Consider the following 16,039-nt stretch of genomic DNA (forward strand, 5'->3'; position numbering starts at 1 on the left):
TCCAGTGTGAACAGTTTAATGGAAATTCCATTGACTACATATCAGCATGTCTGAACCCTCCGTTATTCCTTAGTCGAAAAATGGAACAGATCAAATTAACCCCTGTATCTCCTGCAGGATTTTTTTACTGATTGTTATGCTTGCAAACAATCAATCATTCAGACCGACAATCACAGTGGGCGAGTTTATCTATTATCTACTTTTACCATTTATTTCTAGGATCCTCTACGAGTTGCAATGCTTCTATGGAAAAAATACTACTACAATTTGGCATACTTTAGAAAATACAATTATTTTTAAATGATGCATTATTATCAGAGACGCATAAAGGGTTCAGTACGGATCCATGGGATGATGATACTGTATGTAATATGGCCGTGAGCATTAAAGCATCATTTACGGATGAGTTTTACTTGTTTCCCAACCAGACTACAAACTACAACTATTAGCATGCCCGGCTGTCTGGGAATGCTGGGAGTTGTAGTTTTGCAACAGCCAGAGGCTCACTGGTTGGGAAACACTGCTCTAGACTGTATTTATGCAATAATAATTATATCCTCCATGTAGGATTCCCAATTATATGCAGTTTTTTTCTTATTCTTTACGTTTCTTATAAGAATGCAGTGGAAGAACAGGCAAAAACTGACCGAATATCTGCACACGAATCGAACAATGAAAACCCGAACTCCCCATGTAATGCACTCCCAGCCTTACCTTACTGTTCTCCTGTTCACTATAGTGACAAGCGCTGTGACTGCAGCTCCCTCTGCTGCTTCCAGCCTTATCAAGCAGGTAAGAATTCACAGTCACACAAAGGCATAACCTATACTATGGACTTCATGGCAGCTCTATACACCTTACAGGCCACAGACATTCTATATGATGTATAGTATGTATGTTTAGAAATGTTCAGTTTTTTTGTCAAAATGTTTTCCCTGAAACCTACCATCACAGTCTGGCCATTCCTTACCAAACCAACACTGAGGTGGTTTGGTTATTAAAGGGGTACTTCTCCCCTAGACAGCTTATCCCCTATCCAAAGGATAGGGGATAAGATGTCTGAATACGGGGGTCCCACCCCTGCAATCTCTCCTGCAGCCCCCTCTGTCATCTTGTGCATGGAGCGACCTTTGCTCCATGCCTGATGACTGGCGATGCAGGGGCCGGAAAATCATGCCGCCACGCCCCCTCCCATAGACTTGCATTAAAGGGGGTACTACTGTACTACCGTGGAAATCTTTTTTTTTTCTCTTTAATCAACTGGTGCCAGAAAGCTAAACAGATTTGTAAATTACTTCTATTTCCAGTACTTTTTAGGGTCTGTATACTACAGAGAAAATGGTTTTCTTTTTGGAACACAGAGCTCTCTGCTGACATCATGACCACAGTGCTCTCTGCTGACATCTCTGTCCATTTTAGGAACTGCATATGTTTGCTATGGGGATTTTCTCCTACTCTGGAGAATTCTTAAAATGGACAGAGCTGTCAGCAGAGAGCACTGTGGTCATGATGTCAGCAGAGAGCTCTGTGTTCCAAAAAGAAAACCATTTCCTCTGTAGTATTCAACAGCTAATAAGTACTGGAAGGATTAAGATTTTTTTTTTTAATAGAAATAATTTACAAATTTGTTTAACTTTCTGGCACCAGTGGATTTAAAAAAATAAATAAATAAGTTTCCCATGGCAGTACCCCTTTAAGGGGGCAGGGCGTGACTTCATGAGGGGGTGGGGCCGTGAAGTGGGTTGAAAGGGGGGGTGACTTTCCACGCACAACTGATTTACTACAATTTACGCTAGAGAGCTGCCATAAATTGTAGCTGAAATCAAGCTGTGCAGCGCATGGGCAGACACTGCAGTGCCTGATTTATTAAGAGGTGTGTGCCAGAGTGATTTTATTTAAAAGGAGTACTCAAGGATAGAGAGGATTTTAGGTAAATTTACCAGTCTGTCAGGGATTTAAAAAAAACAAAACAAAAAAAAAAACCATTTAACTACCTCCCGCCGCTCCCCTGGTGCCTCCCTTATCCTGCTCGGGTCCTTAGGAAGCTTCTCTTCCTGGTTCCATGTGGTCAACACGTCATGCTGCAGCTCAGAAATCGTTTGCCGCAGCAATGTCCCGCCAGTGATTACTGGGCTGCAATCTGACGTATTAATCCCCAGCACCAGGAAGAAGACTGGTGCCGAGGCTTAATACGTTTTATTGCAGCCCAGTAATCACTGGTCTGGACAGGACATCGCTGCATCCATTAAAATGCTGAGCTTCAGCATGATGTGTTGACTACATGGAACCTGGAAAAGAAGTTTCCCAGGGATCACAGCAGGACAACTGGGGTGCCGGGGGGGAGCGGCAGGAGGTAAGTAAATATTATATTTATTTTTTTTATCCCTGACAGAATGGGAAATTTGCCTAAAAACCTCCCTATCCCAGAGAAATCCTTTAAAGGAAAACTGACAGCAGGGTAACCCCCAATAATCAGGTAGATTTGTGCAGGCGATTCTGATTCGATTGCTTCTTACCGAAAATCATTGCCAATGTGGTCATTTCTTTTTAACTGCACTGGAGGCGGCTACTGCTGTATGTTCAATGCTTTTTTCTGCCCTGTCCAGTAATAACCAGTCCTCTTCTGCCAATAACTCAGCCCCTTCACTGATCTGAGGAAATAGGATGAATATTCAAGGAGGGGCGAAGTTATTGACCAAAGGGGTTGGAGCTATCGCTGCTGTAGGTGGGAGAAAGCATTGCACATACAGCAATCTGTCATGTTTGAAGTAAACACATATATCATTTTAATAAAGGGCATTTGGCATCTGGTATTAAGTGTTTTTTGCCTTCTTCCTGATCAGCACAGTAGGGTTATGGGTTGGACTTTTACATAATTTATAAACAGGTTAAACAGCAGTGGTGTCAGTGCAACCCTCCTGAAATACTCTACACATATAAGTATTCCAGTGATTATAGTTTGGATACTTCTAGACAATTTCTAAAAACAGACATTTTATTTACTCAAGCAATAAATCTTAACCCCTTAAAGGGGTACTCCACTGGAAAACACTTTTTTTTTTCTAATCGACTGATGCCAGAAAGTTAAACAGATTTGTAAATGACTTCTATTTAAAATCTTAATCCTTCCAGTACTTATTGGCTGCTATATGCTTCAAAGAAAGTTATTTTCTCATTGAATTTCCTTTGTCTGACCACAGTGCTCTCTGCTGACACCTCTGTTCATTTTAGGAACTGTCCAAAGCAGGATAGGTTTGCTATGGGGATTTGCTCCTACTATGGACAGTTCCTAAAATGGATAGAGGTGTCAGCAGAGAGCACTGTGGAAGAAATTCAAAAAGAAAAGAACTTCTTATGGCGAGGAGGCAGGAAAGGGCCCTCCCGCCATCCTCTCAGCTGATCGGGGCATCATGATTTCCCCGCGATGATCCCAATCTGGCTGAGCTGCCAGGACTGTATTTTCGGCATTTTAGATGCCGCGATCAACTGATAGCAGCAGGGACCAAAAGGATATGAAGCTTCATAGACCTGCTGCATGGCCGCACCATATATATATATATACACATATACACGACGCAGGTCTTTAAGGGGTTAACTTGTGTATAACTACATGTCATGGACTGTATTCACTGTCATGCCCCTTTCTGACATCATACAAACAAGCCATGCCCCCTTTCTAATATTGTCCAACCAAGCCACCCCCACTCTGTCCTAGCTCGTTGAAACAAGCCCCCGTATGACATCACAACGGCAAGCAGCGTCCCCTTTCTACCAGTCTTGGCAGTAAGGATTGCTGGGAAATGTAGTTTTAATAAGGTGTGCAGGAGGAAGGAGCAGTGGGCAGAGGAAGACGATGCAATGGGGAGCAGTAAATGGTGTCAGAAACCAGCCAGGGGGACTATGTAGATATATCCACACCCTTTTATGTCCCTGGATAACCCGGATACAAGGGGGGTGGGGGAGGATGAACTTTAAACCAGTGAGCCCTGTTTAAGTAACATCTAAATTCTGGAAGCTTTCATTCCAAACAAATCATGTATGTATAGAAAAAGCATCAAATATCAGGTATAAGCGAGAGAACATACAGTCAGCACTTCTGCAGCTCGCACATGACCCTCAGCTATTATTTTTGCCACATCACCCTCACAGATTTCTCTTGTCATCATCAACTTTTCTTCTCCCGGCGAGGAATTCCCCCAGTTTGGTGAAACGCGTTTATAATGCAGACATATTTATACAAAGCTTAGCACATCTGCCTCTTCTGTGACCTCGCAGATAAATATGCCATTCATAAAGCTTTTTACCCCCCGGCATACGAATTGTTTGAGTGTATTCAGTTAGCAGGCTTTAGCTTCTCATTCCATAAGGCTTTTCTGTGGCCTAATCTATTAGAATGTACCAGCTGCCTTTACATTCATCACTCGCAAAACCTGTCAAAACGTATGCGGATCATTCATAAATCCCGAACAAAAAAACTGTGTGAATTATACAAATCCGTAGCAACTGTGGCATCAGAAAACAATTAAATATAACTAAATTATCACAACAGAAATTTTGTCACTTTTGTCATGTAAATCTGCGCGAGTAGAAAACAATGCTGGGGATCTAGAGATACAATGGGAATGGGACTTACACACGTTTCCAGTGTTGTCAAAACTCGTCAGAATGTCAGAGATATTTAAAGCTCCGCAGTTTTGCCTGAAATAAAAGATCAGATTAAACAACGTTTAAAACTTTATCACAATTATTTATAAATTTTTTATACATTTAATATCATGCACACTCCATTTGTTTTACAGCTCCATCCATGCGTTTCATTACTGTAACTGGGTCATGTGATCAACAGCAAATCAGATTACTTAATGTTACAGAGGAAGTGGTCTGTTCTGAGTCAGCTGACCTACTGTTAACTAAAGGATAACGTCATCACCTATAAGATCCCTCCCGGCAGCTCCCAAGCCCCTCCCCTTCCAGCTCTATCTGTATACTGCTGCTATCTCTATGGGATCAGGATATATAGCAGTTATACACCTCCTTCAAGGCTGTGTTGACAAGTTGACTTGTTGCAGATTTTACTAAGCTGAACACTACACTTGTACTGTATGGCTGCTTTCACATCACCATTTTTGCATCCGTCAAATGTATTGTTAAAATAGATGGCCTAAAATGATACGCTATTAAAAAAAATAATAAATAAATAAATTCTAATCAGATCTGTCTAAGAATCATATATGCATTACGTTTTCACACATTGTCCTTTTTTTCCCTTTAAAAATAAATAAAAAAACGTATCTGCTTTTTGGTTTTTCAATCTTTCTAGACAATTTCTAAGCTACTGCACATGTGTAAAAAAAATGTGTACAATTAAACAGATCAAAACGTACACTGATCCAATTCAATATGATTGACATAGACAGTAATGTTAAAGTGTATTTGTCAAATCCCACAAAAAACTAAATATGTTACCCAGTACCTAATCCTGACCATGTGCACCTATTTTTTATGCCTCTATCATCTATGTTTATTATTTAAAAAAATACCTATTTTCTTTAGCTCATAGTGTTAGAAATCCTCTCAGGGGAAGGGGGCGTGTTCCTCCCTTGTGGTGGCGGGGGGTGATTGGTGTGTGGTGGGAGGGGGTGTGTCCCTCCCTTGTGGCGGTGAGAGGTGATTCGTGTTACTGCTTATACAGCCTTGTCCATGACTAGTGGACAAGCCAGATGCTGCTGCAGGACTGGTTAGTGTCCAGTAGGTATGGGGACCCCCCTAGTGGTGAGATTTTCAGGGGTTTTCTTTATAAAACATTCAAAATGTTTTAAACAACTATATTACAAAAGGTCTTTAATTTTCCTCAGTAATAACATATAAAAAGTAATTGGATCTGACAGTGCCCGTGGTCAACCACGATTTTCCACCCAACAGAAAAACTAGGCAAAAATGAAAACAGATTAAAACAGGTGTATGTGTCGCATACAATTCGTCAATAGAAATGCCTTGCTGCATTTTTATTTATTTTTTTGCTGTAATTTTACAAAGAATTGTGCTATTTACCACAATTGTGCAAATCACAGTAAAACATGTCCATTTTACAACAATTTTAAATACAACAAAATGTGTAAAATATGCAGTATGTATGCAATGTCAAAACACAGCCTGAAGGCTTCAAAATCTTCATAAAATACCTCAATTATTATTATTATTATGATAGGATGATCTCTTTCTTTTAACCCCAATACTTCTCTAAAAACTTACTTTGAATAAGAAAATGCATAAAAATTGTGTGTTGTGTGAACTGACCCCAAGCCAATCATAAGTCTAAGCTGTTTAGGCTTCTGGTTGCTGGAGTCCAGCCAGGTTATTAGGTGAATTGCAGTGATTAGACCCAACACCCTCTTTGCAAAACCAGAGGATTCATGGGAAATGTAGGCAGCATGAGAAAATCACTTCTGTTCTGAAATAGAAATTAATATGGCTGAAAACTCATGCCAGCCATATAAGCAACAGGTAAGCACAAGGCATACACAAGAACCTCTACCTTATTTTGTAATAATAGCCTTTGCTGCACAATATAATAAAAAAAAAAATAATAATTATATATATATATATATATATATATATATATATATATATATATATATCTATATATCTATATCTATATCTATATCTATATCTATATCTATATCTATATCTATATATATATATATATATATATACACACGCACACACACACACACACACACACACACACACACTCTGGAATGCTTCTTTAAAGGGGTACTCCACTGCCCCAGCATTTGGGACATTTTGTTCCTAACGCTGGGTGCGAGCTGCAGGTGTAGTGATGTCACGGCCACACACCCTCCATGCAAGTTTATGGGAGGGGGCGTGGCATCCACCACGCCCCCTCCCATAGACTTGCATTGAGGGGGTGTGGTGTGATGTCATCAGGGGTGTGGCCATGACGGCACAACCCCTGCAGCCCGCCCCCAACGTTTGGAACAAAATGATCTGAATGCTAAGGCACCCTTTAAAGGGGTACTCCGCTGCTCAGCATCCGGAGCTCCGCTCCACAAAGTTTATTGTTCCGAACGCTGTGTGCGGGCTTCCGTGTTCAGGGTCGCCCCTCATGGGACATCACGAGGGGGAGAGCGTGACGTCACGACAGGCGGACCTGATCACGGAAGCCCGCACACAGCGTTCAGAACAATAAACTTCCGTGCGCTGGGAAGCGGAGCTCCGGAAGCAGGGCAACGGAGTACCCCTTTAAGTATGTAGAATCCACAGGATATACAATAAATGCCTGATAGGTACAGGCCCCACCATTCTGAATGGCATAGCACCCCTGTTAGCTGATATATATGCCAACTGCTCTCCACAATAGGCTAGGGCTACACTGCAACTTTGACAAGTCTTGCCGCTAGGGATCATCCTGCATGGTAGCTAATGTACGTGAATGGGGTCGAGTCGCAACCCACATGTCACCATGCCTCTGTGGTCACAAGAAATCCATGTCTGAAAGATTTCTTGCCATTTTTGAGTCATGGATGTGATCTAATTCACTTAAAGGGGTATTCCAGGCAAAACCTTTTTTTTTATATATCTCAACTGGCTCCGGAAAGTTAAACAGATTTGTAAATTACTTCTATAAAAAAATCTTAATCCTTCAAATAGTTATTAGCTTCTGAAGTTTTCTGTCTAACTGCTCAATGATGATGTCACGTCCCGGGAGCTGTGCATGATGGGAGAATATCCCCATAGGAACTGCACAGCTCCCGGGACGTGAGTCATCAGAGAGCAGTTAGACAGAAAACAACAACTCAACTTCAGAAGCTAATAACTATTGGAAGGATTAAGATTTTTTAATAGAAGTAATTTACAAATCTGTTTAACTTTCTGGAGCCAGTTGATATATAAAAAAAACATTTGGGCCTGGAATACCCCTTTAACATTAGCTGCTATGTAGCATGATTTATTCAGTGCAACACGGCAATCTTTGGCTTTTTTCGCCCTAGCCTTAAAGTCCTCTACATTATCGACCATAGAAGTTACAATAAGAGCCACACAAGCAATTAGAGCAATAAAAGGAGCACAGAGGTGGGATGTGAAACAGTCTGTAGGTATACTATGAAGGTTTAAGGGGAGGATACCCCTTTAATAACAATGACCAAGAAAATAGTTGACAATGCAAATCTAATATTAGTTAACAAACAAAGGATAATCTAACATTGAAGAATTATACTTTATTAAAGGGGTACTTTGTTGCAAAGTGTTTTTTCATTGTCTATAAAGGTGCTCAGGATTTCTGCTAAAAACCCAAAGCTGTACATACCTTCCACACTCCCCTGCTGCCTCTGTTAACGCTCGTCCCAGTCTCTGGTGATCTCCTCTTTTGGGTGCTGGCGGTCAATACATTACATCTGCCGCTCAGCCAATCACTCCCGCTGCGGTGTCCTGCCTCAGCCAGTCATTAGATGAGTGGCAATTAAAATATTGACCCCCATTGCCCCCAGTGCCCCAGAGGGAAAGAGCACCGAACATCAGGAGCAGCTTTTGTTTTTTATAGCCATGAAGGTAGCAGTAGTAGGAGGGATGGCTCCTGCTGGGGAAGAGGGCCGCATTGCGCTGTGTTCCCTGGCCGGCTCTCTGTAAAATCACGATCCTCACAATAAAAGTTTAAAAACCCAGCCAGGAGCCATGAATGGCCCCTCTGTGCCGGCCATTCAGGGCTCTGGAGGGGATTTAAAAATGAAGTACGGAGGATCATATATACATTGTTGAGGAGCAGAGCATGCTGCCCACTCCCCTGGTTAATAGCTTATGACTGCAGTGGGTCTCAGAAGTGAGACCCAGTACGATCAATCCCTCAGCCCCTGTACTACTACCCCCAACATGGAACAAACTCTGTTCCATGATGGGGGTAGTAGTACAAGCATTACTGTTGTCTCCCCAGTCATCCACAGACTCCCGAAGCCAGGGAAACTACTACTCCCATCATGTAAACAAGTCTATTCCATAAGGGAGTAGTAGTAGTCCCGCAGCACTGCAGGAGTCCATTGCTTGCACCTCTTCTGAGCATGCTCAGAAGTAATAATGGATGAAAAACCAGATTTTAAAAGTCAGATGCAAATTGACGACATTAAAGGCTCATCTGTTTGCCATAGACTTGACTTTTATGATAAATGTAATATATTCATTTCTGTTTTTTTTTTGTTTTTTTTTGACGGAGAAAAAAAAATACTGCATGCAACGTTTTTTCTCCGCTAACAATAACGGAATAGGAACCAAACGAGTGCAAACGGGTGACAAAGGACTGTAAAAAATCCCATTGACATCAATGGGATCTATTTACAACCATTTGCAAAAGGCTTGAACGGATTTGCATGACTGACATTAATGTGAACGAGCCCTTAGAAGTTTAGATGATACATCCAAGGCCTATCTGCAGCAGAAAGGCGAATATCAGCCTTGAACTTCTGCTGTGGATCCTCTTATATATGCCTGTTGGATTTCTCAAAGGCAAATATGTGACCTGAGAATAATATCATCAAGCTCAATGCATTCCTAAATAAAATAAAAAAATAAAAATACACAACAACCTTGGTCACTTGCAAACAGCAGACAGACTTTGCAATTGAGAATATAATTTACACTCGATTATCTAGTTCAGCCACTAGAGGGGGGGGAAGCCCCAGATTTTACCAAGCTGAACACTACACTTGTACTGTATGGCTGCATTGACATCAACATTTTTGCATCTGTCAAACGTATAGTTAAAACAGATGGCCAAACATGACATGCTATAAAAAAAAAAATCTAATCAGATCTGTCTAAGAACCGTATATGCATTACGTTTTCATACATTGTCTTTTTTTTTTTCTTCAAAAAAAATAGTACCGTATTTTCTGGCGTATAAGACGACCCCCAACTTTTACAGTTAAAGTATAGAGTTTGGGATATACTCGCCCTATAAGACTACCCTCTACCGCCATACAGTACCTTACCATTGTCCCCCCACACTAGGTAGGTAGCATAGTTCCCCCCACATTAGGTTTTCAGCATAGTTCCCCCCCACATCAGGCTTGCAGTATAGTTCCCCCCCCCCCACACACACACACACACATTAGGTTGGCAGTATAGTTCCCCCCCCCCCATAAGGCTTGCAGTATAGTTCCCCCCACATTAGGTTGTCAGCATAGTTCCACACATTAGGTTGTCAGCATAGTTCCCCCACAGTAGGTTGGCAGTACAGTTCCTCCACATTAGGTTGTCAGCATAGTTCCCCACATTAGGTTGTCAGTACAGTTCCCCCACATTAGGTTGGCTGTATAGTTCCCACCACATTAGGTAGGCAGTGGACCCCACAGACATACAGCCTTCAGCCATATACACTGTATGGGTGGAGGCTGTATGTCTGTGTAATGCCTCACTTCAGTGCTCCGACCACCAGTCGGTCCCGGGACCGGAGGAGCGGTGGTCGGAGCACCGAAGATGACATGCTGGTAACTTACCATGCCCGCGTGTCTTCGCTGCTCCACTCCGCTATTGCGTCAGTGACGTCCCTGCGTGAGCTACCTCCCCGCTGCCCCTGCGTTTTTAAAGTTAACGCGGGGCCGCAGAAAGGTAACCAAGATCTTTCGGGACACAGGGATGTCCCGAATGTGACAGGGGAACTTAATCTTGGCAGGGATTCCCGGGGTATGGATAATCCATACCCCAGGCGTCCCGGCATACTGCAGCACCCAACGTATAAGACGACCCCTGACTTTTGAGAACGTTTTACGGGGTTAAAAAGTTGTCTTATATGCCAGAAAATACAGTATCTGCTTTTTTTTGTTTTTCAATCTTTCTAGACTATTCCTCTAGTGGTGGGATTTTCAGGGGTTGTTTTCTTTATTAAATATTCAAAATGTTTTTAACAACTATATTACAAACGGTCTTTAATTTTCATCAGTAACAACATATAAAAAGTAATTGGATCTGACAGTGCCAATGGTCAACCACAATTTTCCACCCAACAAAAAAATTTGTCAAAAATTAAAACTAGGTGCATCTTTTGCATACGATTCATCACTACATAGGTCAATATATACAATTTTATACAATTTTCGAGGATAGAATCGGATTAACTCAATGAATGCAAAAATTGTGGTGTGAATGCAGCCTTAGAAGATTCTTATTTTGTATCTAGCATTGCAATGAAGAAGCGACAAAGAAACAATATGGAGTAAAATCACTGGTAACATCAATGTTACCCTATGTGGAAAGAAAATTGCAAGCAACTCTGTAAATATAGCACAAACTCAACAAGGTTAACCTAAAGGGGTTGTCCAGAGACTGGGAAAAAAAATAAGATCCTGTGTGCAGACAGGAGAAACTTCCAGAATGTCAACCATCTCTCCAGCACTCCACCAATCGGACCTTTATGGCAGAGTGGGCACATAGAAGCCTCCCCTGAGTAAAAGACACATGAAAGCCACCTAGAGTTTACAAAAAAGACTTAAAGGACTCTCAGACTGATGAAACCAAGACTGAACTTTTTGGTCTCCTTTTCTGCACATTACCATCCCTACAGTGAATCCTGGTGGTGGCAGCAACATGTTGTGGGGGAGTTTTTTGGAGGCTAAGGCAGGGAAACTGGTCAGAGTTAAGGGAAAGCTAAATGGAGCAAAGTACAGAGATATTCCTAAAGGGGTATTCCGGCTTCATACATCTTATCCCTAATCCAAAGGATCTGGGATAAGATGTATGATCACAGGGGTCCCACCGCTAGGACCCCCACAATCTTGGTGCAGCCCCCGACATTCTGTGCTGGGTGCTGCCTCCGAGATGTGACGTTATGGCCATGCCCCTCGTAACATCACGCCTAGCCCCTTCCATTAATGTCTATGGGAGGGGGCATGACAGGTGTGGCCGTGACTTCACGTCTCGGTCTCTGAGGCAGCGCCCGCCACAGAATGCCAGAGGCTGCACAGAGATCAGAACAGCGGCGGGACCCCTGCGATCATGCATCTTATCCCCTATCCTTTGCATAGGGGATAAGATGTATATACCGGAATACACCTTTAATGAAAATCCAATCCGGAGTGCTCTGGACCTTAGACTGCACTGAAAAGGTCCCCTTTCAAGACAATGGCTCAGATTTATCAAACTGCGTAAGGCTAGGTTCACACGGCTGTTGTCCCCCGTCTAGATTTTGTCCGTTATTGCCTCCTAAACGGACCATTCTATTAACGGGTGCAAACTGATGCAAAGGGATGCTATTTAGTGGCATCCGTTTGCATCAGTTTTTCATCCGTTAGTATCAGCTGTCTACAGACTCCTGCAGCCAGGACTACTACTACTCCCATCATGGAACAGACTTCTTTTCATGACGGGAGTAGTAGTTCCCTGGCTGTGGGAGTCTGCTGGCGGCTGGGAGGTTGTAGTACAGGGGCTGAGGGATCGATCGCACTGGGTCTCACTTATGAGACCCAATGTGATCAAAAGTGATTAACCAGGGGAGCGGGCAGCATGGTCCGCAACCCTGCATGTAGATCGTGTGCGTGTTTTACTTTCATTTTTAAATACTCTCAGCAGGGTTTTTAAAGTCATTAGCGAGGATTATAATGTTGCATTACACTGGCAGACGGGGAAGCATTGCGCTGCGTTCCCAGGGCAAGATCTATAGGTAGCGCAGCAGTGGGCATTATACATAGCGGCGCAGTGGGGGCCAAATATATAGCGCTATATGTATAATGCCCCCCGCTGCACTAGCTATGTTGTATAATGCCCCCCGCTGCGCTAGCTATGTTGTATAATGCCCCCCGCTGCGCTTACATAGGTCCCCCCAGCGAGCACATACATAAATCCCTTGCAGCGCTATCTGTGAATAGTATACTATCAGCAGCACCCCCTGCAGCGCTTCTATATACACATGTATATCTCTCCCCCTGCATCGCAATGCCGCCTGCTTCCCGGCCAGCAGATGCGCTGCTGATAGTACTGTGAGGGACATATGTGTTTAGAAGCGCTGCAGGGGGGGGGGGACAGATATATAGTGATATATAACTGTCCCCCTGCGAATGTCCCTTGCAGCGCTATCTGTGATTAGTATACTATCAGCAGCACATCTGCTGGCCGGGAAAGGCAGAGCAATGCCGCCCGCTTCCTGGACAGCAGATGTGCTGTAGATAGTATACTAATCACAGATAGCGCTGCAATGGACTTATGTATGCGCTATGCGCTCGCTGGGGGGGACCTATGTGAGCGCAGCGGGGGCATTATACATAGTTAGCGCAGCGGGGGCATTATACATAGCTAGCGCAGCGGGGGGCATTATACATAGAGCGCTTTATGTCTGGCCCCCCACAGCGCTAGCTATGTACATAGCCCACTGCTGCGCTACCTATAGATCTTGCACTCCTGCAGTGCATCAGGGCAGCCGGGGAACGCAGCGCAGTGTAGTGCAACATTACAATCCTCATAATAATGACCTTAAAAACCCTGCAGGGAGCCCTGAATGGCCCCTCGGTGCCGGCCATTCAGGGCTCCCCACGGGGTATTCGAAAATGAAAGTAAAAAACACACACGATACATCGCAGGGTTGCGGACCATGCCGCCCACTCCCCTGGTTAATAACTTTTGATCGCATGGGGTCTCAGACGTGAGACCCAGTGCAATCAATCCCTCAGCCCCTGGACTACTACCCCCAACATGGAACAGACTCTGTTCCATGATGGGGGTAGTAGTACAAGCATTAATCTAGCCTCCTCAGACTCCCGCAACCGGGAAACTACTACTCCTATCAAGGAAACAAGTCTGTTCCATCATGGGACTAGTAGTAATCCCACAGCACAGCAAGAGTTTGCTGATTTCACTCCTTCTGAGCATGCTCAATAGTAATAACGGTTGAAAAATGGATATTAAAGGGAACCAATCATCAGATTTTGGCAAAGTTATATAGGGTAAAATCTTTATTTTCGCCATTCCCGGGGGCCGCTCCTGCCCTCAGGAATGGTAAAGATATGAAGTTATAAACTAGTCACCGCCGCCGCCGTAAGTAGTCACCTGGGCTGGGAGCTCTTCTCATCTACTCCCGTTCTTCGGCCGGGAGCGACACCCCCTCCGCTTGATTGATGGGCAGCGTCATGCTCCGTCTATTTAGTGAGCGGAACAATGACGCTGCCCATCAATCAAGCGGAGGGGGCGTCGCTCCCGGCCGAAGAACGGGAGTAGATGAGAAAAGCTCCCCGCCCAGGTGACTACTTACGGCGGCGGCGGTGACTAGTTTATAACTTCATATCTTCACCATCCCTGGGGGCAGGAGCATCCCCCGGGAATGGTAAAAATAAAGATTTTACCCTACATAACGCTTTGCCAATCGTTATATAGGGTAAAATCTAATGATTGCTTCCCTTTAAGAACTGTGTGCAAACGGATGACATAATATGCTCATCCGTTTACCATAGACTTCAATGTAAAATTTTTAATATCCGTTTCTATTCCGTTATTTTTGACGGGAGAAAAAAATACTGCATGCAACGTTTTTTCCCCGTCCAAAAAAACGGAACAGGAAGGAAACGGGTGCAAACGGGTGATAAAGGATTGTAAAAAAAATTATTAATTATGGGATTATTTACAGCCATTTGCAACCCATTTAAAAAATAAATTTACGGGGGCAGATGGCTGTATGAACGAGCCCTAAGAGAAAACGAGGAGAGATTTTCCCACAACAACCAATGACAGCTCAGCTAACGATCTCTGGTAAAGTGAAAGCCGAGCTGTGATTGGTCGCTGTGGGAAAATCTCTCCATTTATTTCTCTCACACAGTTTGATAAATCTGGGCCAATTACCCTAAGCACATAGCCAAGATAACACAGGAGCACCTTAGGGACAACTCTGTGATTGTTCGTGAGTGGCCAAGCCAGAGCCCTGACCTGAACCCAAATGAACATTCCTGGAAAGACCTGAAAATGACTTCCAACGATAGTCCCCATCCAACCTGACAGAGTTTGAGAGGATCTGCAGAGAAGAATAGCAGAAAAACCTCAAATCCCGGTGTAAACCTTGTGGTATCATCCCCAATAAAATGGAAGCTAGAATTGCTGGCAAAGGGGCCTCAACTAGGTCTTCTTTTCCTTTACCCCAGTTGCTACTCAGCTGAGTTTATGTTGTTTATTCCATGTACTGATTGGCATTGTCTGTACATATTGTTTGCTTCTACTATGTCAATAAAGTTTTTACTTTTTGACACTAACATTTTTCTTTCTTTCAAAAAATTAGCAAAAATGTCTGATCTGTGATCACTTTGTCATTATGGGGGATTGAGTGCAGAATCATGTAGGGTAAAACTTGATGTAGGGTCAAATAACAAAATGTGAAAAAAGTGAAATGGTCCGAATACATTACACGTTGGCAACCTGTCAAAATCGGACACAGACATACAGTGCTGTAGAATGGTTTTAGGCAGGTGTGGAACAAATACTGCAAAGTAAGAATGCTTTAAAAATTTGAAGTATTAATAATTTATTGTTATCAATTAACAAAATGCTAAATGAATCAACAGAATAGAAATCCACATCAAATGAATATTTTGTATGACCGCCCTTTCCCTTCGAAACAGCATAAAATAAGATGTCCAGCAGTAAGAAATGTATCCCCTATCCACGGAATTTCCTGTACAGGGCCCCGGCTTAGCCCCGGTTCTGCTATGCTAGAGCAAGTTTCGTACCCGGCATATTGGCTGGTCGACACACGCCCCCTCCATTCATCTCTGTGGGAGAGGCGGAGACATGCTAACGCTGTGTCTCCGCCTATCCCATAGAGATGAATGGAGGGGCATGCTTTAACCAGCTGACGTGCTGGGTGTAAAACGTAATTTCCTTGAGCAAAGTCGGGGACCGTACAGGAAATCGCGGGGGGTCCCAGCAGTCCCTGCAGATTAGGGATACATTTCTTACCGCTGAACATCTTATTTAATTCTTCTACACAGTTTTTGAAGGAACTCAGCAAGGAGGTTGTCCCAAACATTTTGGAGAACACCACCAAATCCATTTGCCA

General features: G+C 43.3%; 1 protein-coding gene across 2 annotated transcripts in view; it reads right to left on the reverse strand.

The window, feature by feature from the left end:
• CAMKMT (calmodulin-lysine N-methyltransferase) overlaps nt 1-16,039 on the reverse strand; it is a 502,992-nt gene that overhangs the window by 462,386 nt on the left and 24,567 nt on the right. For both annotated transcript variants that reach the window (XM_056568123.1, XM_056568124.1), the window contains exon 3: nt 4,634-4,698. In XM_056568123.1, the coding sequence (XP_056424098.1) occupies nt 4,634-4,698 (65 nt within the window). The remainder of the gene's footprint in view (nt 1-4,633; nt 4,699-16,039) is intronic.

The sequence above is a fragment of the Hyla sarda genome, chromosome 3, assembly GCF_029499605.1.
Source record: "Hyla sarda isolate aHylSar1 chromosome 3, aHylSar1.hap1, whole genome shotgun sequence".
Classification (NCBI taxonomy): Eukaryota; Metazoa; Chordata; class Amphibia; order Anura; family Hylidae; genus Hyla; species Hyla sarda.